Below are 21,601 nucleotides of genomic sequence, written 5' to 3'. Positions count from 1 at the left end.
CCTAGCCACTGGCGTCTCTTTCACAGGCAGCATTTGGCGCCTCAGCTTCAGGGCAGATAAAGGGATTGAGACTGCTCTGCAATTTTTTTATATTTTGTATAGACAGGGTCTCGCTGTATCTCCCAGGCTGGCCTCGAACCGCAGGCCTCAAGCCAGCCTCCCAAGTAGCTGGGACTACAGGTGCTCGCCACCTTGCCTGCCTAATGCTCTACTATCTTTTTATGGCTCCTCGACATTCAACTTACTCTACAATTTTAATATGCCATAATTAATTAATACTACCTGATGTGACAAAGAAACTCAGCTCAAGGAAGTTGACTTTCCCAGCCAGTTAGTGGCAGAACTGAACTTTAACTCCTCCACTAGGCCAAGCCCAGCACCCTTTCATAATAGTAAGATTAGCAGGACATAATCTTGCAAACTCACAGTGACTGTTTTCCCAGTGAAACTGGGTGTATCTGTGTATTAGAGATGTTTAGTTGACTTTAAATGGAGAGCAGAATTGAAATTAACTCTCCATGACTAGCGCTGGAAGACAAACAGCACTTGTAGAAATTTCACAGGTAGAACTTTGCACACTGGCTCCCTCAAGAGAACCCTGGGACAGGCACACCTTTCAACTTTGTTGCAACTACTTCCTTTTTCTGTGGCGCTCAGTTACAAGGAAAGCCTGGGGTCAAACTCTGCTGCAGGAACAGATTGATTGCTCTGGTCTGAGATTCAGCAAGGGAGAATTTGTGCTGAGTCAAAGTGACCACACATCCAGATTTAGCCAAATAATTACCACTACTAAATAGGCATCATTTTATGCAAACATATTTAGGTATCTATTTTTTTCCCCTTTTACTAATGTTACATGTTACACAGATTTTCCATTTCTATGTTGAGGCAAAAAAGATTGCTTCCCAAGATTGGTGAAAAACTGCCACAAACAGAGCAGGGCTGGGAGAAGGGCCAGTCCCCCCTCCCCCCACAGGGACCAGGAGAGTAAAGCTAGGGGCACGCTAGAGCTAGAGTATGATGCTAACTTTTAGTTTTTATAAAATCCTCAAATGCTTGGCTTATAATGCTTAAGAAAGTCAACCCACATTATTATTCATTCACCTTAAGAACTTTTTTGCTTGCCCTAACTCCTCAAATCCCAAATCAAAGCACAGGGCACAAGTTTTGCAAAAACAGCTCTCTGCAAACTTCTAAGCCATAATCCCTTGACTTACATAAGAGGGTGTGTAAGCAACAGACCAGTTGGGGCAGATTTGAAAGTCCCAGCTCTGCCACTCACTCCTGTGTCATTCCTGTAACTGAACTCAAATGGGCTGAATGCATGCTAGGTAGAAAGAGCAATTTTTAAAAAAAATTTTATTCTCCCCCCCCCCCTTTTTTTGAGACAGAGTCTCGCTTTGTTGCACAGGCTAGAGTGAGTGCCATAGCGTCAGCCTAGCTCACAGCAACCTCAAACTCCTGGGCTCAAGCAATCCTGCCTCAGCCTCCCAACTAGCTGGGACTACAGGCAGCCACCATGCCTGGCTAATTTTTTCTATATATATTAGTTAGCCAGTTAATTTATTTCTATTTATAGTAGAGAAGGGGTCTCGCTCTTGCTCAGGCTGGTTTCGAACTCCTGACCTTGAGCGATCCACCCGCCTTGGCCTCCCAGAGTGCTAGGATTTGAGCCACCGCGCCTGGCATTTCCTCTCCTTTTTAAGGGGTCTCACTATGTTGCTGAAGCTGGCCTCATACCATCTTCCCCGCCTCTGCCTTCCAAGTAGCAGAAAGCACAATTTTGAAGAAAGCCAGAGACCATATATTCACAAGCCAGAGGAGCACACATGTGACGTGCTCGGGACAAGGGCTGTACAGAGACAAGTGGTTCCTAAGGGAAAGAGGGATATCTCTCCATTCGACTGAAAGTGGATTGACAAAAAGGATCAGAGAGAAAAGCAGTGCACTAAACACATGCACGTTTCCATGGGACCACTGGACTACTGGTTTTTTGAGAGAAGTGGGGAGTCACACAGAGTGAGACCCTAGTGAGGACCCAATCCTACTTGATCCTGGATGAGGTTTAGTTGTAGAGCACGACCAGCTTGTATAAGCACGGATTCAGGAACGCTCATCTGGTTTAAACTGAAAATCCAGCAGAATTTAAGGAAGACGGGGCCTGATGTGACACCTAGAACTAATGTTAACTTTTAAGACTGAAGAGTCCAACCGAGAAGACGTTAGCAATCCGCAGAGACTGGCACGTGCTCCTGTGGCCGAGTTGTCTCCGTGGTCCGCAGCCCCCGGCGCTGTGGGGAACCGGGCTGCTCCTCCGTGGGACCCAGGACCCACCTCTCCTCCGTGCCTTGGGTGCCCTGTCCTCTTCGCCATCTCTAGGTTCTCTCAGCCCCAGTTCATTCATTCCAACTAGCACACAAACATGCTGTGCTAGTTCTTTAAAAAGAAAAAAACAAGGGCTAGGTGTGGTGGCTCACGCCTGTAATCCTAGCACTCTGGGAGGCCGAGGCGGGCGGATTGCTCAAGGTCAGGAGTTTAAAACCAGCCTGAGCAAGAGCAAGACCCCGTCTCTACCGTCTCTACTATAAATAGAAAGAAATTAATTGGCCAACTAATATATATACAAAAAATTAGGCGAGCATGGTGGCACATGCCTGTAGTCCCAGCTACTTGGGAGGCTGAGGCAGGAGGATTGCTTGAGCCCAGGAGATTGAGGTTGCTGTGAGCTAGGCTGGCGCCAGGGCACTCACTCTAGCCTGGGCGACAAAGTGAGACTGTCTCAAAAAAAAAAAAAAAAAAAAAACAACAAAAACAAGACCTCTCCTTAGCCCCATATGCCCTTCCAGTTACCCAGTTTATCTTCTCCCCTTTACAGTACAAATCTCAGAAAGAACTGTCTGTACCCACTGTTTCTTTCACCTCCCTCTCCCGTCTCACTCGCGCTCGGACCTACTCTCCAGTGAGACTTTCTTCTGCACACTCGAGACAACAGCTGCTCACCAATGACTTTGCTAGGGGCCGGGCCCTCCTGGAGCCTGGGAGTCTGGAAGGAGCCCCTAGGCATGCAGAGGCCAGCCACTTCCTTTCTTAGAACTGTGCTACTTTCAGGGAACACATACTCTGCTGTTCCTCTCTAATTCTGCTTCTCAAAGACTGGCCCCCACAATGGCAGCACTGCCGTCACCTGGAGGCGTATTAGAAACGCAGACTCTCAGGCCCCAGCCCAGCCGTAGGCAACCTGCGAGTTAGTGTGACCCCCAGGTGGCTGTGGTGTACATCAGAGTTGAAGAAGCGTGGCTTCAAACCCTCTAATTCTGGCTCCAGTGTCGGAAATCCAGTTGCCTACACGTGGAAGCCACATTCTCAGCGGTTTTATCAGTAATAAAGGTGAAATTTTCTTCCCTCGTCCATCTTATTGTTTCTCAAATGGTCTGAGATTGGGGGAATATAATGATATTCACTGGCTCCCTCAAACTTCCTACATCTTCCAGTTGCCAACCCCGTGGTCCCTGTTCCGTCCTTATTTTAACCCATCAGCCACACTGGCCACAGCGGTCGCCTCCTGCAGCTTCGGCACTTCCTTCACCTGGTTGCCAAGTGTCACCATCCCTCCACAGGCCACTCCTCTTCCTCTTGGCTGGACTGTTCTCTCTCCCTGACCTCAGTCCTTGCTCTTCCGTGCCAGCCACACGCACTCAGCAGGGCACCCACCTGGGCCTCTACGTCCCCACCACTCTCCTGGAATCCAAATGGTTTATCCAGCTGCTTCACTGACCTCACATTCCAGCAGAAATGCTGGCATCTGAAACTGAACATGACCAAAACCAAATTCTTTATTCAGTACCACCTCAGCTGTCCTTAAACCAATGGTCTTCACCTTAGCAAACTGCAACACTGTTCTTTCCACTCAGCCACGTGTCCTTCTAGTTTCTGTCCGACTCTGCATGCAGTCTCTCAGCAATCTGTGTTAGCTCTAACTTCAAAATGTACCCCAAATCTGACCACTCCTCCCCGCCAGTACTGCTCACCGCTCCTACCTTGGTCTAAGCCACCATCATCTACCCTGGATATTGGGATAACAATCTCCTACTTTGTCCCCTTTTCCCACTCTTGTCCCTGCCTGAACACACAGCCTGTTTTCCACTCAGCAGTCAGAATGGTCTTTTTTTTAAAAAAGAGACAGGATCTCATTGTGTTGCTCATGCTGGAGGGCAGTTGTACAGTCAGAGCTCACTACAGCATCAAACTCCTGGACTCAAGAGATCCTACCACCTCAGCCTCCTGAGTAGCTGGGATTACAGGCACACACCACCATGCCTGGCTAAGGTTTTTTTTTTTTTTTCCACTTTTTTATAGAGACAGAGTTCTACTATTCTGCCCAGGCTGGTCTTGAACTTCTGGCCTCAAGCAATCCTCTGGCCTCAGCCTCCCAAAGTGCTGGAATTATAGGCGTGAGCCACGGAACCTAGCCTGTTTGTGTTTTTAAAAGACTATTCTGGGCCAGGTGCTGTCGCTCACTCCTGTAATCCCAGCACTTTGCGGGGCTAAGGAGGGAGCATCGCTTGAGGCCAGGAATAGCCTGGGAAACAGAGCAATACCGTGGTCTCTACAAAAAATAGAAAACTTAGCTGGGCGTGGTGGCACGAACCCATAGTTCTGTCTACTTGGGAGGCTGAGGCAGGAGGATCGCTTGAGCCCAGGAGTTTGAAGATGCAGTGAGCTATGATGATGCCACTGTACTCTAGCCTGGGCAACACAGTGAGACCCTGAGTAAAAGAAAAAGAAAAGAAGGAAAGAAAGAAGGAAGGAAAGACAAAGAAAAGAAAGACACAAACACACCCTGTGACTCCTTGCTCAAAAGCCTCCAGTGGCTTCCCATTTCACTCTGAAGAAATTCAGAGTCCTCACCCGAGCTCTGAATCACCCAGTCCCTGGCTACTTTCTGATGTTTTCTATTGCCCTCCCCCTTACCAACTCACACCAGCATCTTTACTATTTCTGGAATCAACTAAGGACACTGAGGCCTTAACTTCTCTACTTGGAGACCTCTTTACCCAGGGATTGACTGGCATGACTGACCCCACCCTCTAATTCCGGAGTCTGCAAATGTCACCTGAGAGAGGCCTTCCCTGACCACATGATCTAAACAAACACATCCTTCTCATTTTCCTCTCTCTTATTGAGCTTTATTTTCTTCTGTAATACTTACCACTTGGAAGTCAGACATTTGTTTGACAAATGTCTTCCCCACTGGATGGGAGGCCCCAAGTGCACGGGCTTGCTGTGTGTGCTGCTGTCATGGCACCCACAAGGCACACCAGGCGCAGGTGGGCATCAAACGTCTGTTGAACAAATCACTGCCTTCTGCCTGACTGCTGCTTCTGCCTCCCTTCTTCTGTTTCTCCCAAAATACCCAAGACAGTGGTCCCTGATCATGCTCTGTTCACAACGGGGGCTTGTTAAGCTGACACACTGAAATTTTCAAATCCCAATCCCCCCAAAAAACCACAACACTATAGAATCATTGGTAGGTATACAAAGAGAGGCTTCAGGAGAAAAAAGACAAATCTTACAGACAAATCTTACAGCCACTTACATATTTGGGAGAAAAGAAACCCTACCACATTAGCTTTCTTTATACTAAAAAACCACTGTTTTGAATATGAGAAAGGGACATGTAAGCGATGGCATCATGACTTTAGGTCTGAGAAAGGTATTATCTTTGCAAGTCAAGAAAAGAAATTAATTTGCAATTGAATGACACTGGTAAAAAAAAAAAAAAAAGAAATACTTGTGTAATTACCTTTCAAAGGGTGCAAGAATAAACACACATCAAGAGCCTTCTGATGCACTGGTTGTACCTTTATTATTTTTACCTCGTTCACTAATAGTTCCGTGATGCAAGGTTACCATACACAGTTAGATAATGTCTGCATTGCACATCTAAGGCTATACAGCAAAAGAATCAGAATTAGTACAAATACAAGAACTATATTTACATTCTGTATACTCAAGCTCCAAACATCAGATAGTATTTACAAAATAAAACATGAAAATGAAAATCCAAAATTAATAATGTACATTGTTGCTAATGTGCTCAACTCCTTCACTGGGGAGAGATCAGTTTGCAAAGTCTTGGTTCAAAAAGGCCACTTATGCATCATGGGTTTTGTTGTAGTGTGCAAGGATGGTGACAAGAGACTTGAAATCTCAACAGACAAGTACTTTAGAGCCACAAAGTCTAAGACAATGCCTTAAATACCAGAAGGCCAATGGATTCCTCAGGTGAACTGATGCCAAAACACGCAGCATGAAAAAAATTAACTTGAAGACATGAAAAACAACACACAACAGCCAGGGTTTGGCAAGAGACCAATCGCAGCTCAGACTTTCCATCTGAGCACAGCCCTTTGGCTGTGAGTTTTTAACATGAATTTTGTATCAACTCTAATTTCTTCCTTTAAATAATTGGAGGCTTTAAGATTTCAAGGGGCTCAAATACTAATTTCATAAATGGCCTTTTGAACAACAGCAAATAATCTCTCAGCTGATATTTCAGTTATTAAGGATGCACTGATTAATACTTCCTGCTACATACAGTCATGGTCTGGCCCACACGCTTGGGTGTATCAGCAGGCGTGTGGACAGCCGTAGTGCACACGAGTTAAGAGTCCTACCTAAACACATTCAGCAAACCTTCCAAGAGCAGCAGAATTAGTCTTTTCTTTTTAAGAAGCAGGTTAATAATCACATTTTCAAACGGGAACCAAAAGGAAAACTCAAGGACCCAAGTCAAACAGAGAAGCCCCGATCCTGTCCATCAGAACCCGAGTGGAACGCAGCCCGGGACATGCAGGAGTACCGACAGGCGCCAGCCACGAGAGCGCGCTTCCTCTTCCGGCCCACTGCGCAGTTCAGTGCAGCTATATACATAACCTTACACAATTAAATATCCCTGTAAATTAGACAAGCAGCAGGAAACAAAGTCTTTGCTTTGAAATATGTGCCAGGAAAAGTCATCTTGTTCTTAGTCCCCAAAGACCTTCACAATGATTTATTTTTTCATCTTAAACAGGCTGAAAAATTCATCAAAAATAAGAGTAGTTATGTAAATTCTATGTACCTGAAGGGAAAAATATCTCAAATAATAGTGGTTTCTTAGTTTGGGAAACTCATTGCATTCTCTCTTGCCTTCACCACGCTTGAACAACGTGCTGCAGCTCGCGGCCCTGTGCTCGTGGGCAGGTGCGCGGGCTGGCAGGCCCGCGCAGGCGGCCGAGAGCTGCCCGGCTCCCGGCGGCACACGGACAGGCGCGCGAGCACTGGCTGGCTGCGGGGCTGCGTTCTGCTTTGGCAGGAGAAAGGCAGATGAGGGATGAGGGAAGGAGAAGATAATTAGCTTTAATCAGCACTCATTTCTCTTCATTTGTGAATGTTTTTTTTTCTTGTCTTTTTCATTCTTTGTTTAAAGGAGTGCTTTGAGAAAAATAAATAAAAAGCCACCTTAAAAGGTGGTTTCCTTAACGATTCCTTACCTTTCCCACCACTATAGCTACAGCAGCCTCATAAATAGTTCCTGCCACAAATCCTCTCTTAGAGCTTCAAAGTGGGGACGGCCCTGTCGGAAAGGGAACATCCATCCCCAAAGTGCTGGGGAACCGACAGGGCTCTCTGCCCTGCAGCCACCGCAGAGGCTCCTCAGTCAGGGCAGACGCCCGCCGGAGCCCCCCTGAGGACACGACCTGCTTCCTCGTGCTTCCTAACAAGGCCTTATCCTGGCACGTAATGAACACACAGTCCACGGTGGCTCGTTCTCATGTCCGGCACTTCCAAAGCAAAGACTTTCCAAACCAGTTGTGTTTGTGTTAGAAGAAAAACAAAAGTCATTTCAGTATATCGTGTGATCTCACTCTCCCTCAGGCTTCTTCCCCGCCCGGTCACAGACATGGGTCCTCTGTCACACTTCATAACAGCAGCAACATCAGTGATTTCATTTTGAAATGACCTTCAAATTCCATCTTCATTTCCCTGAAATTAGATTTAACTCCAGTCCAGCAAGCCATCTCAAAGCGCCGACAGATCCTGCTGGATTTGAACGTACACTAGAAGGGCATAGTGTGTCCATTAGACGATGAGGAAATGTCCACCTACATTAAACGGCTCACATACCACTTAGAAAACAAATAACATTAGAGTCAGGGAGAGAGTTTACAAAAATCCACCACAGAGTTTTCTTGATCCCTTTGCAGCCGAGGACACAGTCTGTGATTTCGACCCCTTCCTTTGTTCAGCTCTCCATGACTTGTTTTGCCTCCTCTTTGCAAGGCAGCTCTAATGGGCAAGGCCGGAGACTGGTTCTTCAGAGAGGACCCTAGCCAGGAAGCCAGAAACAAGGGTCTGGGTGCCAGCATGTCTCCCCGGCAACGACTCTGCAGAGGGGCACGAGCCCCTGGCCCTCCCTGCCTCACTGCGTGAGTGGAAAGTGAGCCGCTGCCGGTCACCTGAGAGCCAGCAGCAACCTCAGGGCCAAGAACCCTCAAGGCCTCAAAAGTGGGGGTGAGCAGATACTTTCATGAGAGCCCGAGCGAAGATGAAATAGAGGGGTCTGAGCAAAGGAAGGAGAGAATGGTGAAAAACAACCCCAAGTCAATTGGCCAAGCAACTGAAGTGACTTGGAGGCTTTCTGTTCCCTGTGTGATCCTGTAAAACTTACTGGTCACTGAAAGAGAAAGAGTTATCTTCTGTGATGGTTTCCGGAAGCCAGGCGGCCCTGGTCTGTCAGCAGCAAGGCTTCCTCCATCCTTTGCTGGGTGAACTTTCTGGCCTGGCTGGAGAGGAGACTGCAGCAAAGGACGAAAGACGCAACGCTTTTCCTTGCCCCTGGGGATCTTGTTTTGTTTGGGGTGATGGCAGGAGGTTGGTTTTCATCCTGGGATCCAGAGAGCAAAGCCTGCCATGTTTGCTTACTTTTGAGTACAGGAAGGTAAGCATCATTGAAAGCATTTTCGATTTGACAAGCATCACTGAAAACAACCACTGGGTTGATTCAGAGGGAGACTTCCACGTTTATAATTGAAAGCTACAATTCTTTGATCAAAGGGAGCTACAATAATCACAACATCACTACTCAGCACTGTCTTAATTATGAGAATGACTGTCAGTTTATCACCAGAAAGTGAAATACTCCCCCTCGTGGAACATTTGTGTATGACATCGCACCAATTCCAAACTGTACCATTACCACTAATGCCAAGAACAGAACTGAGGAACTTCTAAGAAGAGCCTCCCTCCCAACACAGAAAAAACCGTTTTCAGAAATCCTGCTGTGAGGACTATGAGCATCTGACTGGCGGCCACCTTCACGGCCCACTGCCAAATCCTGTGGTCCCTGACATCCGCTGGCTGTATCTGTGCTCTTCCCTTCTCACAGGGTCTCCAGCAGCTACTGCCCCAGACCTGCTGAAAAGTCCTCTCTTCCAGTAAATCAAAGTTCCATAACCATACTCTGAATAAGCCCCAATTTCGACTCAGAGAATATAATTGTCCCATTTCTAAGCTCACCACCACCTTTTCCCTGAATGGAAATGCAGGGATCAGCCACGGCAAAAAGAGACAGAATGGAAGAAAAGATTAAGTTTTTCTTCTCAGGTTCTAAAAAGGCCAGAAATCTCCTCCTTAGTCTCTAAGCCACCCAAGAAAAATTAAAGTGATATCACAAACAGAAGAGAAACAAAAAGCATTATGTTGTCTTGAGAAACAGAAAAAGGTATCCAAAGACAGCAGCACAGACATCAGAGGTGGTCAGTATGGGGACCTTTCATACAAAAGGAAGCCAAAATACACCAAAATGCAATTTGGAGATTCGCTAGATCCCTCAGGGTTTTTTTTATGTCTGTGTGTGTGTGTGTGTGTTTTTTAATCTTTTTTTCCTTTTGTTAGGTCACATGCTACTAAGAAGATTCTCAGCACAGAAGAAAAGAAGAGTACAGAGCAATGGAGATGGGGAACAGGAGGGCTAGAAAAGTGCCTGACAGGGGGAGCAGTTAGCCACAGGTCACAGACAAGAGTCACCGTAAAGAATCACAAAGAGAAATGAGACGTAGCACTTTCTTTCTCTCTTGAAGGCGAGTGAGGGCACTCCGCAGAGTCACTTAGTATTTCGGCTGGCTTGGGCATCTGCGGGAGAGCTTTGACCTATGGGGACAAATGGGGAGGCAGGATTAGAAACAGGTGGCCTCCTCACAGTCTTTCCCTCTGAGGCTCCCTCCTGCAACTCCTTCCTGTTTGGCACCGCAGGCCCAGGTTTCTAGGCTCCCTACTCTGTGACCCTGTGACACAAGCCCCTCCTAGGATCTGAGGCTGGATCACTGAGCTGCATGTTGGTCCCCTAGACCCCACCTGCAGACCTCTTGAGGACAAAAAGACAGAGAAGGAGATTACTCAGTACGAATGTGACCAGAGTCTCCTTAGCGGTTCAGGACACAAGATGGTATCCTATGAGAAACAGAGCCTCATTACCACCCCACGAACACACTACATTCCTGTCTTTCTTCTATTTTAAACTTATTTAGAACAATACTTGTTTTCCTATAAATGCTGATATCTCTGGGGCCAAAAGCCAAGAAGAGAAAAGAAACACGAAACAACTTCTTACCGTATTGTGCCAGCAAGAAGTGGGTTGAAAGCATACAACCAGTCGTTCATGTCTTTGTCATTGAGAGCCTGCAAAAGGACCCCACGGTGCTTGGTACAGACAGCAAAAGTGTTAGGTGTCTGAAAGAAACACAGGTAGATGAGAATATTACTACAGAGACTGAGCAAGGGGAACCTCCTTGCCTTATTCACAAGGCACACACACTTCATGCTGAAAGTTCAAGGAGACCAGACAGGAAGGAGAGACTCCACGACATACATCAGGGAGCTGGAAACTCAAGAGGGAAGGGCACGTGTGGCAATGACACGCCGACACAAGGCAGACTGACCTTCAGCATGGCCTGCTGGTCCTCACTGTACTCCACCTGTGCTGTGGACAGGTTAATGATCCCACGCTCCACTGGGTCTTTGTCACTGTTATAGATGAAGACGTAAGGGCGGCGGACCACGACGAAATGTTTAGCCCAGTTGCTGGAAAGTGGCTCCTTGAAATGCAGGTATCCTTTCTTAGAGACCACTGAGCTAAAAAGGGCAGTACCAAAGAAGAGAAGTTAGTTTCTCACAAAAAGAAAATGATCATGAACTGAGGACCATCAAAATACATCTTGCCCAGGGCAAGTACCCAGATTCAACAAAACAGGCAAGTGATCTATTTGTCCTAGAATCTTCTCTGCCAAGTACTATAGCAAGAGAGCAAAAAGATGCCACAGCAACATGCTATGCCAGGATGGAGATGCAGTAACTGGAGCAGAAACCCATCCCAGCTCTTTCACCCCAGACTCAACGTGCATTAGACCGTAATTTAGACCGCACAGAGAGGAGCGAGAAGTAAATTCGTCTTGCTGATTTGTTTTTATACCCAGCATCCCTGGTCAATATACTACTCACCCTGGTCTAATTTCTTCAATATCTGGAACAAGATTGAGAAATTCATTTTTTCCTGCTCGGGCCAAATAGGGCGTTTCCAAAGCTGGGACAATCTGAAACTGTTCAAATTCTGTGCAAGGACTAGAGGCCCGGGAATTGGCTTCTGGGGTCCTTTAAAAGAGAGAGAGGTGAGGAAGAAAGGGGTAATGAGCTTCAGTCAGGGTCAGGCATGTTGTGCACACCATCTCACCGGGAGAAACACAATGCCACTCCCTGAGCACCAGCTGCAAACTTCAGTTTCAGAGAGCTCAGCTGAGAAGACAAGATGGTGTCAAAAAGTTAATTCTGAATTCCACTGGTGTCAGCCTTCAAAAGTTACAAAGGGAAATTTATCACCATGACCATCGAGTGACATAGTCCCTCTTCCTATTTTAAAGCCCTCTGGACAGAAGTATCTGAAATATGAATTCTAGTCCTTATTTGTTTCCTTTTAGTCTCATGGTCACACCTAGGGCAGTGGTTCTCAAAGTGTGGTCCCCGACTAGCAGCAATCACGTAGGAAACTGTTAGAGATTCAGATTCTCAGACTCCAACCCAGACCTAGAGAACAAGCAAGCCTGGGTGGGTTTAGCTGTCTGTGCTCTAACAAGCCTCCCAGGGGATGAGGATGCATGCTAACGTCTGGCCCGCTGTCTCAGAGAGTGGCAGAGAAAGCAAACAAATGGGAGAATCCAGGCACCAGAACGGCCACACAGCACAGAGCTGGACCGCTGGCCTGGAACACCAACCCAGACCAGTCCTCAGGACCGTGGTGTGAGAAATAAACGCCTATGCTCGACATTGTTAGGTATCTTTCTAGAGCAGGTTAGCCAAATTAACTATATCTCACTGATTCTAAAAAGCCCAATTTTTGTACTTTACCATTTCTTAAATTGAGAAACCCTCTTCCAATTGCTGGCAAGTTGAATTCAGTTGGCAAATACTTTTTCTCTCTTAGTGGCACACAAAATATTCTCTTACAGTTGATGGCACACTAACTTTAATGAAATTACCTGGCTGTGTTATTTTCTTAGCCATTGTTGCTGAGAAAATGTCAGTGTGGTACACTAATACAGACAGGTGAGTGATAACCAGGTAGGTTTCGACAGGTGAGCGTAAGGAATGGAGATGCATAGGAGTTTGAGGGTACATTGCAGAGAAGTGATTAAGAGGATGAATCATGGACTCTAGGCTAAATTTGTCTTTATTTTTCTTACCTATATATTTTGGTATAGCAGCAAAATATTTTTTCCCTAGTAGTTTCAAAATATTTTCCCACTATGAGACTTCCTATGTCTGGTACTATGACTGGGGAGCTAAGCAGGGGTAGGAGTAGAGGACAAAATGAGCAGAAAGGGATTAAGAAGAAAGGGAGGAGTCAATGCTCTGATGCAGATGCAATGGTGAGGCACGGCAAGAACGTCTCTCCAGTCACAGTGGTGCCCACAAAAGGCTCTCACACATTTCTGAATGCTGCCTGGGGGGACAGTGCTGCCTCTAGTCAAGAACCACTGAGTTAGAGGAAGGCTGACTTTCTTTTCTTCTTTTTTTTAAATTTCAAAATATTAAAGGGGTATAAATGTTTTGTTACATGGATACCTTTTAGAATGCTTAAGTTGGGGCTTTTAATGTGCCCATCACCTGAAAAGTGTTCATTGTACCCAATATGTAAGTTTCTACCCCTCCCTCCTCCCCACCTCTTGGTTTCCAATGACCTTTACATCTCTGTGTGCCCATGTGTGCCCTTTGATTAGCTCCCAATTATTAGTGAGAACATGTGGTGCTTGTTTTTCCATTCCTGAGATACTTCACTTAGGATAATGGTCTCTAGTTCCACCCAAATTGCTGCAAAAGACATTATTTCATTCCTTTTTATGTCTGAGCAGTACTTTATGGTACATATATAGACCACATTTTCTTAATTCAGTCATGGAAGGTTGACTTTTTCCTTAGTTCTTAAATTAGCTTCTCTCAGTAAAATCCAGGTATTATACTTACTTCTGATCCAGAGAGTTGCTCCTAGACTCTACCAGAGAGGGGCAGGTGGAGGAGGGAGTGAGGGTAGCACTGCTGAAACTGGACTCAGAGGGGTCCCGTCCAATTGGAGAGATATCAGACAACTAGAAGGAAATAGAAACACAGTTAATGAGCTAATTCAGCTGAAAAAAGCTGCTTCTGCAATAGGGAGCTGTAATGACCAGTGTCTCACTTTCACAGATCTCCTGTTGCATAGGGTCATTCAAGAAAACAAGCCTACAGGCCGGGCGCAGTGGCTCACACCTGTAATCCTAGCACTCTAGGAGGCCGAGGCGGGCGGATTGCTCGAGGTCAGGAGTTCCAAACCAGCCTGAGCAAGAGCGAGACCCATGTCTCTACTATAAATAGAAAGAAATTAATTGGCCAAGTAATAAATATATAGAAAAAATTAGCAGGGCATGGTGGCGCATGCCTGTAGTCCCAGCTACTTGGGAGGCTGAGGCAGGAGGATCGCTTGAGCCAGGAGTTTAAGGTTGCTGTGAGCTAGGCTGACGCCATGGCACTCACTCTAGCCTGGGGAACAAAGCGAGACTCTGTCTCAAAAACAAAACAAAACAAAACAAAAAAACAAGCCTACACATACAATTATTATTATCTGTCAATAAGTAAAAGAAAAATTAAAAAGAAAACAACAACAACAAAGAAAACAAGCCTGTGAATATTTATGGCCTGTGGGACACATCAGGAATCAAAACATTTGTGAAAGAGGCAAGGCTGGCTTTTTATATTGCTACTTCCCTCCTGCATTAATTAAATAGCCTTACATATGTGTGCCAAGCACCTACCATGAGCCACGCATTGTTCTAAGAATATGGCAGAGGTCCTGCCCTCTTGGAGCTTAGGGTAGACAACCACTCAACAAGCGCTTAAAAAAGTCTCAGGCAGTAATAAGTGCTGCAGGAAAAAAATAAAGCGGGGGGTGGTGGTGGTGGATAGAAAGTCTCAGCTATCAGCTTTGTATCAGGAGGTCAAGAAAGTTCACTCCAAGAAGTCACTGTTTGAGTAGAAAAATGAAAGAAATAAGGGAGCCAGCCACAAAACTGTCCGGAAGGAGGTTATTCCAGGCAAAGGAGGCTATTCCAGGCAAAGGAACAGTGTGAAGCGACCCCAAGGCAGGAAGGAGATGGGTGTGTTTAAGGTCCAGCTGACTAGAACCATGAGAATAACACAGAAGTTCTCTGATGTGTCCACCTGACTCTGTTGAAGGTAACAAAACTTTATGCCATCAAGAACCTTAGGATGTCCTTTGCCCTGTCGTAGGGTAATGTACCACCTCCCTAGAATATTTTTCTCCAAGAGATTCAGAGAAAAGCCAAAATGTTTCCCATGTGATAATCACTCTAAGAGACACAGAGGAATACTTTTACCTTCAGAGTCAGTATTCTGAGTCTGAAAAATCAGAATAAATATCAGAGCAGAATGTCATAAATCTTTAAATATAAAGCTATGCCCCTCTTAAGCCACCGAAAAGCGCCTTGTTGTTTCCTAAAAGCAGCAAAGCTGGGCTGCTGTGAAAATCAGTCACCAACACACTGACTAAAACTTATGGCTTCAACACACTCACCTTACAGTCACTGATGCTGCCATGCACCTGGCTGAATTCTCTGTTGAAAGTGTGGGTGAGAAGTTGCAGGCACTAGAGAAGAAAAAGAGAAGTGTAAAGGCTGGGCTCAGTGGCTCACGCCTGTAATCCTAGCACTCTGGGATGCCAAGGCAGTAGGATCACTTGAGATCAAGAGTTCGAAACCAGCCTGAGCAATAGGAGGACCCCATCTCTACAAAAAAATAGAAAAATTAGCCAGGTGTGGTGGCGCATGCCTGTAGTCCCAGCTACTTGGGAGGCTGAGGCAGGAGGATCACTTGAGCCTAGGAGTTTGAGGTTGCAGTGAGCTATGGTCATGCCACTGCACTCTATCCCAGGCAACAGAGTGAGACCCCATCTCGGGGGAAAAAAAAGACAGAAGTATAAGTTGAACATGAAATTTCAATGGCTAGGAGCTTCTGGATAGCTGAACACATTGAGGGTCATGGAGGGTAGCGAGCCTGGGAGGGCATGAAACGTCACATCGCTTCTCCCATGCCCTGTGCATCCCTTCCACCTGGCTGTGCATCTGTATCCTTTGTGTCAACCTTTATAATAAACCAGTAAACATATAAAAAACATTTTTTTCCAATGACTAAACAAAGCGTTGGATGCAAGACAGGGGAGGAAATAACATGCCTAAAACCCACAATGGAACTCAGATGTTGCCCAAACAGTTCTAGAAATTAACTAAGTATAGAGTGAGGAAAGTTCAGCATATGTCTAATAAAGATAATACTAATAAAACAAGTGGATCAAAAAGTCATTCTCAAGACTACAAAAGTGAATTACTACCAACACTATAGTTTAGAAGTGCTTAAAATGTAATAGCACTCCTTTAATTCATTCATTCTTTTTTTTTTTTTTTTTTTTAAGAGACAGGCTTTTCCTAAGTTGCCAAGGCTGAACTTGAACTCCTGGGCTCAAGAGATCCTCCCGCCTCTGTCTCCTGAGTAGTTGGGACTACATTTATACACCACCATGCCTGGCCACCCATTTAATTCTCAATTCACTCTGGTGCTAAATGATATAGAGACTTCTGGAGAGACATATTTTCCTAAATAAACTAAAAGACCATTTGATTATTAAGACATCTCATTTTTATATTTTTTTAGCCCACTGACCAGAACTATACACCTGGGTGTCAACTCAACATGCCCTCTGCCTTTTCCTGCCATACCCGGTGGGATTCTCCTTCCTCTTCATCCCACACACCTCTGCCTTCTTTAAAAAGTCTTTATCTGCTGGGCGCGGTGGCTCAACCTATAATCCTAGCACTCTGGGAGGCCAAGGTGGGAGGATTGCTTAAGGTCAGGACTTTGAGACCAGCCTGAGCAAGAGCGAGACCCCATCTCTACCAAAAATAGAAAGAAAATTAGCCAGGCATAGTGGTTTGTGCCTGTAGTCCCGGCCACTTGGCAGGCTGAGGCAGGAGGATCACTTGAGCCCAGGAGTTTGAGGTTGCTGTGAGCTAGGCTAATGCCACAGCACTCTAGCCAGGCTCAGCAGAGCGAGATTCTGTCTCAAAAAAAAAAAAAGTCTTTATCATTTATTATCATTACTGTAATAAAGAGCTCTCCCTTCCTCAGCCTATCTCTTCACCACCAATCCATTCTTTTTACTATTGCCACAAGAATCTTTCTAAAACACAGACACTTGTTTAAAGTACTTCCGCATCACTCTCAGGTCAACTCTAACTCTTCAGTGCAGCACACAAGGCATTCCTCCATCTCCTGCCCGTCACCCATGTGAATTCCCCAAGGCCGCCCATGCAGGATGCCACTGGCTCCTCCCATGTGTCCCTCCGAGGCTGGCTCGGGAGTCCCTCCTTTGGAGGCCTCTCTTCTGGCTCCCACGGCATCCGAGACACACACCTCTATTATTTGTTTTACCCCACTAGTCCGTAAGCTTGTTAAGGGTAGGAACGGAATCTTATTTCTATATTCACAGTGTTAGCACAGCCTTGAAACAGAGGCTCTCAAACAAAGATGTTGAAAACAAATAAACTGAGAGGCTAGCTGACAGTCTCATGTTGGAAAATGGCTCAGCAAAGAGGAGAGGATTCGAACCTTGGTAGCCAGCTCTTTCTCTCGATCCACCAGGCTTTCGATGTCTGCTGAGTCGTAGCCACTGCTCTCACTAGGTGTGACAGCACTTTCAAAGGTGGTGGTTGAGATCTGAGAGGAGATACTGGTGGAGGTGCTGAGGGTCCCACTGCTGAGGCTGGGGGACAACGAGTCACTCAGGGATTTGGGGATGCTGTCACCAAGTCTCTCACGCAGTAGCAGGAAGTGGCGGGTTTTCTCCACCTGAGAAGATCAACACCATTGCCTCAGGAAACACAAAGCTCATGAAGCTCTCAATCATGATAGAAAACTAAAAAGCCATGATCATACAGAGAAGGTGGGTATAAGATTGATCCTTTGGCCAAGATTGATCTTGCCCAAGAGGTCTTGCATTTGAACATGTCCTGCCTTTGGATACCTCGTGTAGGAGCTCCAGCTTCTCCAGCTCCCATTGGTGTTCCAGGATAAGGCTGTCTCCGCGGGGCCGCCAGCCTGCTAAGTTCTCCTCTCCCCGCACATATGCCACTGATGTATCTAAGACTTTTCTTCTCCTCCTCTGCATGCCTAAGACAAGAGAAAACAATTCTCTTTGTTTCAGAGAAAAATTAAATTTCTAGTCAAAATGATTAATACTTTCTTTTTTTTTTTTAAAGAAGAGGGTCTTGGCTAGGCACAGTGGCTCATGTCTATAATCCCAGCACTCTGGGAGGCCAGGGCGGGAGAATAGCATGAGGTCAGGAGTTCAAGACCAGCCTGAACAAAAGTGAGACCCCCATCTCTACTCAAAATAGAAAAATTAGTTAGGCATGGTTGGAGGTTGCAATGAGCTATGATGATGCCACTGAACTCTACCCTGGGCAACAGAGCAAGACTCTGTCTCAAACAAAACAAAACAAAACTAAACTAAACTAAACTAAACTAAACTAAACTAAACTAAACAAATGAGATCTCACTGCATTGCCCAGGCTACAGTGCACTGGCTATTCTCAGGTACATTCATATTGCACTATAGCCTCAAATTCCTGGGCTCAAGCAATCCTCTCGCCTCAGCTTTCCACGTAGCTGGGACTACAGGCATGCACCACCACATCCAGCCAAATTAATAATTCTTATACATAGCAAACTAAGATAGTTTGGTATCAAGATATACTGGATTTTATTTATTAATAAAAATTCATGCCTTTCCCCCAAAGCAACTCTCTAAATTTTTTTTAAAAAACTGAGTATTTGGCCAGGCATGGTGGCTCACACCTGTAATCCTAGCACTCTGGGAGGCCGAGGCGGGCGGATTGCTCGAGGTCAGGAGTTTGAAAACAGCCTGAGCAAGAGTGAGACCCCATCTCTACTAAAAATAGATATAAATTAATTGGCCAACTAAAAATATATAGAAAACATTAGCTGGGCATGGTGGCGCATGCCTGTAGTCCCAGCTACTTGGGAGGCTGAGGCAGAAGGATTGCTTGAGCCCAGGAGTTTGAGGTTTGTTGTGAGCTAGGCTAATGCCACGGCACTCTAGCCCCGGCAACAAAGTGAGACTCTGTCTCAAAAAAAAAAAAAACCCAAAAACTGAGTATTTAATTCCTTAATAATTATAAAGACTGAAATGCAACTTGAGAAAATGCTAAAGTGATTATGTTAAGTAAAAATAGAGATATTTAATAGTCTGTACACTATTATTCCAAATACATAAAAATACACCCATATGAAAAAAGTAGGAACAGATTACACACATGCATACATATTTAGTAGTTCAGAGGATGGCAAATGACAGATGGCTTTAGCTCTCATAATTTCCCATTTTTTTTAAACATTATATTGGTTTTATATACTAAATAATGAATTTATGTTAATTAAAAAAATTCCTTAAGGAGCTACCTGGACACTATAATTTGTTGCTATTGAGACTTGGATCCATACTCAAAATCTTTATCTATCCAAATCTTACTTGTGGGCCCTGACTTTTCCATATATGTTCTCTAAAATGACTCAAACTCACACTAACCAAATGCTTTTAGAAAACCTTAGACAAATTTTAGTGTTACAGGTCTTTAGAATTTGTCTAGCAGGTTTTCTGGTTCTCACCAGAACCTTCTGCCCCCCCCCCACAGAAAACCCCTAATTTTTGTCCATGTTTCTGTTTACAAACATAGAAATGCTAAGTGCTACTTAAGCACATCCAGCTAGAGGAACAGTAGCAGTATAAGTACAAATCAAAAAGGACACAGAACAAATATGACTTAATAATTTGTCTTTCTAGAGGTACAGGAAATTCAAATTAGTAGTTTGACTACCACTGTAAAGTTATACTGCCAAGTTATCTTTGGGCTAAGGTGGGGAGGGAAAGAAATGGGTTATGAAGTTTTCTAAATCAAATTCAATCTACTAAAATTCACTTGAATATTTTACAATATTTCATAGCCCAGCAACAACATTGTTTGATATAATTTTTATAACCTATATTGCACATCATAAATCAAATAATTTTGCAAATCTAAACATGGTAACTCTTACTACCACCACCACCACCACCAAACTAGTTTGTAAAAAACACACATGGTTTCTAAAAGATTTTATAGCTAGCCTATATGGGTACCCTCTCCAATTTTTTTTATGTAATATGCTCAAAACATATGCAAAGATAACTATCACTTCCCTGATCCACAAGGGCTTACCTGGACTACCTGTGTCTGCCATTTTGCACAAGCTGAGTTCATAAATGCCAGTGACTCGATTGCTATTTGAAAAGAAGAAAACAATTGCTTAATCTCTGACAGCCCCCAAACAGGAAACTCTCAATTCTCCCTACTTAAAATACTGTCTCTTCCATAGTGAATGCAACCCACTCTCAAATATAATTACACACATTTCTTATTATTAATAGTTACTCTAAGTTATATATCTTTTGCTTGAAGGAGCCCACTTTCATTTCACTCTATTAAACACTGCTATTTCAACAGGATGAATAAAATAGAATGATAAACTAGAGAAGTTGTAATTTAAATGGGAAAACTAAAAATTTGTCTTTTTTTTTTCTTAATTTTTTATAAACACCAGCCACAGGAGAAAAATTTGTCTTTTCTTACCATAAGAGACGAAAGAGGAGGGAAAAAAAATCTGACTAGAATGAAATGAAAACCAATAAATTCTGGAGATTGTGAGTAGGAAGGGGTGCTGAACCTTCTATTGTATTAGCAATATTTATTTTATTTTTTAGGCTGGGTGGTGATACATAGGTATTCACTGTATTATTCTTAATATATTTTTGTATATCTTAAATATGCCTAATACATCTTAAAGAGAATGGTAATCTGCCAGAAATAATAATGACATTTAAAAGAACATTTAGTCCCTCCAAAATTATTTCGGAAGTATTCACAATATAATATTCCTTCCTTCACTAACTTATTCCTCTATCAACGTTTTATTAAATGCCTACATGCAAGTCACTGGACTCCAAGTAACAGTTAGCAAAATGGTTTATAAATGGTAAACTAACTGTGAAATGGTGAACCGGGCATAACTAAGGACTGCTGATCTGTTGTACTGGGCAAACAAACTGGAAATTAATTTGTCTCAAAAACTTACGAGTCTGGTGACTTTGAGTAGCCGCTGCCAAAGAGGCTTCGCAGAGAGCGTGGCGGTGTGATCTTGGCATCCCGGGAGTAGAAGACCATGCACACATCCTTGGTGATGACAGCTGGCTGGATGCAATGATCCAGCTGAAAGCGGACAGGGGTGAGCGCTGATTAAATGCAGGCAGTGTACCTGTGACTGGAGTCTGTGCGTGTTAGGAAAGCTAGACCTAGCTGTGGGGAATGGAAGATTTCAGCTCTATCAATTATTTCAGCAGCAACTCAACAAATAATATGCGCAATGTTAGGGGGTATTCCTTATAGATGGATGCATTTATTTTCCTCTCAGGTAAAGGCAATTATTACCCCTGTTTAATAGAAGAGGAAACTGAAACATAGAGAACTTGCCCAAGAACATATAGGAAGCAAGCAGCAGCACAGGGATTTGAACCCAGATAGGCTGGTTCTAGGGTCTGGACTGTCAACTACTACCAGGTGCTGTCCAGAACTATAAAAACAAGAGGGGAAGTTTTCTTAAAAATCATACATTTTTTGAGGCTGAGGTAGGGGGATCACTTGAGGTCAGGAGTTTGAGACCAGCCTGAGCAAGAGCAGGACCCCGTCTCTACCAAAATTAGAAAAAAGTAGCCAGGCATGGTGGTGCACACCTGTGGTCCCAGCTACTTGGGAGGCTGAGGCAAGAGGATTGCTTGAGCCCAGGAGTTTGAGGTTGCTGAGAGCTAGGCTGATGCTACAATACTCTAGCCTAGGCAACAGAGCAAGAC

At 44.6% G+C, this 21,601-nt stretch overlaps 1 protein-coding gene and 1 non-coding gene across 9 annotated transcripts in view; one reads left to right on the top strand and one right to left on the bottom strand.

The window, feature by feature from the left end:
* Positions 1 to 5,841: 5,841 nt before the first annotated feature.
* KIF1B (kinesin family member 1B) overlaps positions 5,842 to 21,601 on the bottom strand; it is a 148,318-nt gene continuing 132,558 nt past the window's right edge. For all 8 annotated transcript variants that reach the window (XM_012791427.3, XM_020281763.2, XM_012791425.3 and 5 more), the window contains 10 exons: positions 20,830 to 20,963; positions 19,917 to 19,978; positions 17,663 to 17,808; positions 17,248 to 17,487; positions 15,161 to 15,232; positions 13,558 to 13,679; positions 11,542 to 11,691; positions 10,983 to 11,175; positions 10,655 to 10,773; positions 5,842 to 10,194 (listed from right to left, as the gene is read on the bottom strand). In XM_012791427.3, coding sequence (XP_012646881.2) covers positions 10,152 to 10,194; positions 10,655 to 10,773; positions 10,983 to 11,175; positions 11,542 to 11,691; positions 13,558 to 13,679; positions 15,161 to 15,232; positions 17,248 to 17,487; positions 17,663 to 17,808; positions 19,917 to 19,978; positions 20,830 to 20,963 — 1,281 coding nt within the window. In that variant the 3' untranslated portion in view covers positions 5,842 to 10,151. The remainder of the gene's footprint in view (positions 10,195 to 10,654; positions 10,774 to 10,982; positions 11,176 to 11,541; positions 11,692 to 13,557; positions 13,680 to 15,160; positions 15,233 to 17,247; positions 17,488 to 17,662; positions 17,809 to 19,916; positions 19,979 to 20,829; positions 20,964 to 21,601) is intronic.
* On the top strand, positions 19,278 to 19,336 carry LOC142869812 (U7 small nuclear RNA). Its single transcript, XR_012918367.1, has one exon. It is a non-coding gene; the product is annotated as a U7 small nuclear RNA (small nuclear RNA).

Source organism: Microcebus murinus, chromosome 2 (assembly GCF_040939455.1).
Source record: "Microcebus murinus isolate Inina chromosome 2, M.murinus_Inina_mat1.0, whole genome shotgun sequence".
NCBI lineage: Eukaryota > Metazoa > Chordata > Mammalia > Primates > Cheirogaleidae > Microcebus > Microcebus murinus.
This window is presented reverse-complemented; position numbering and strand designations above follow the sequence as displayed.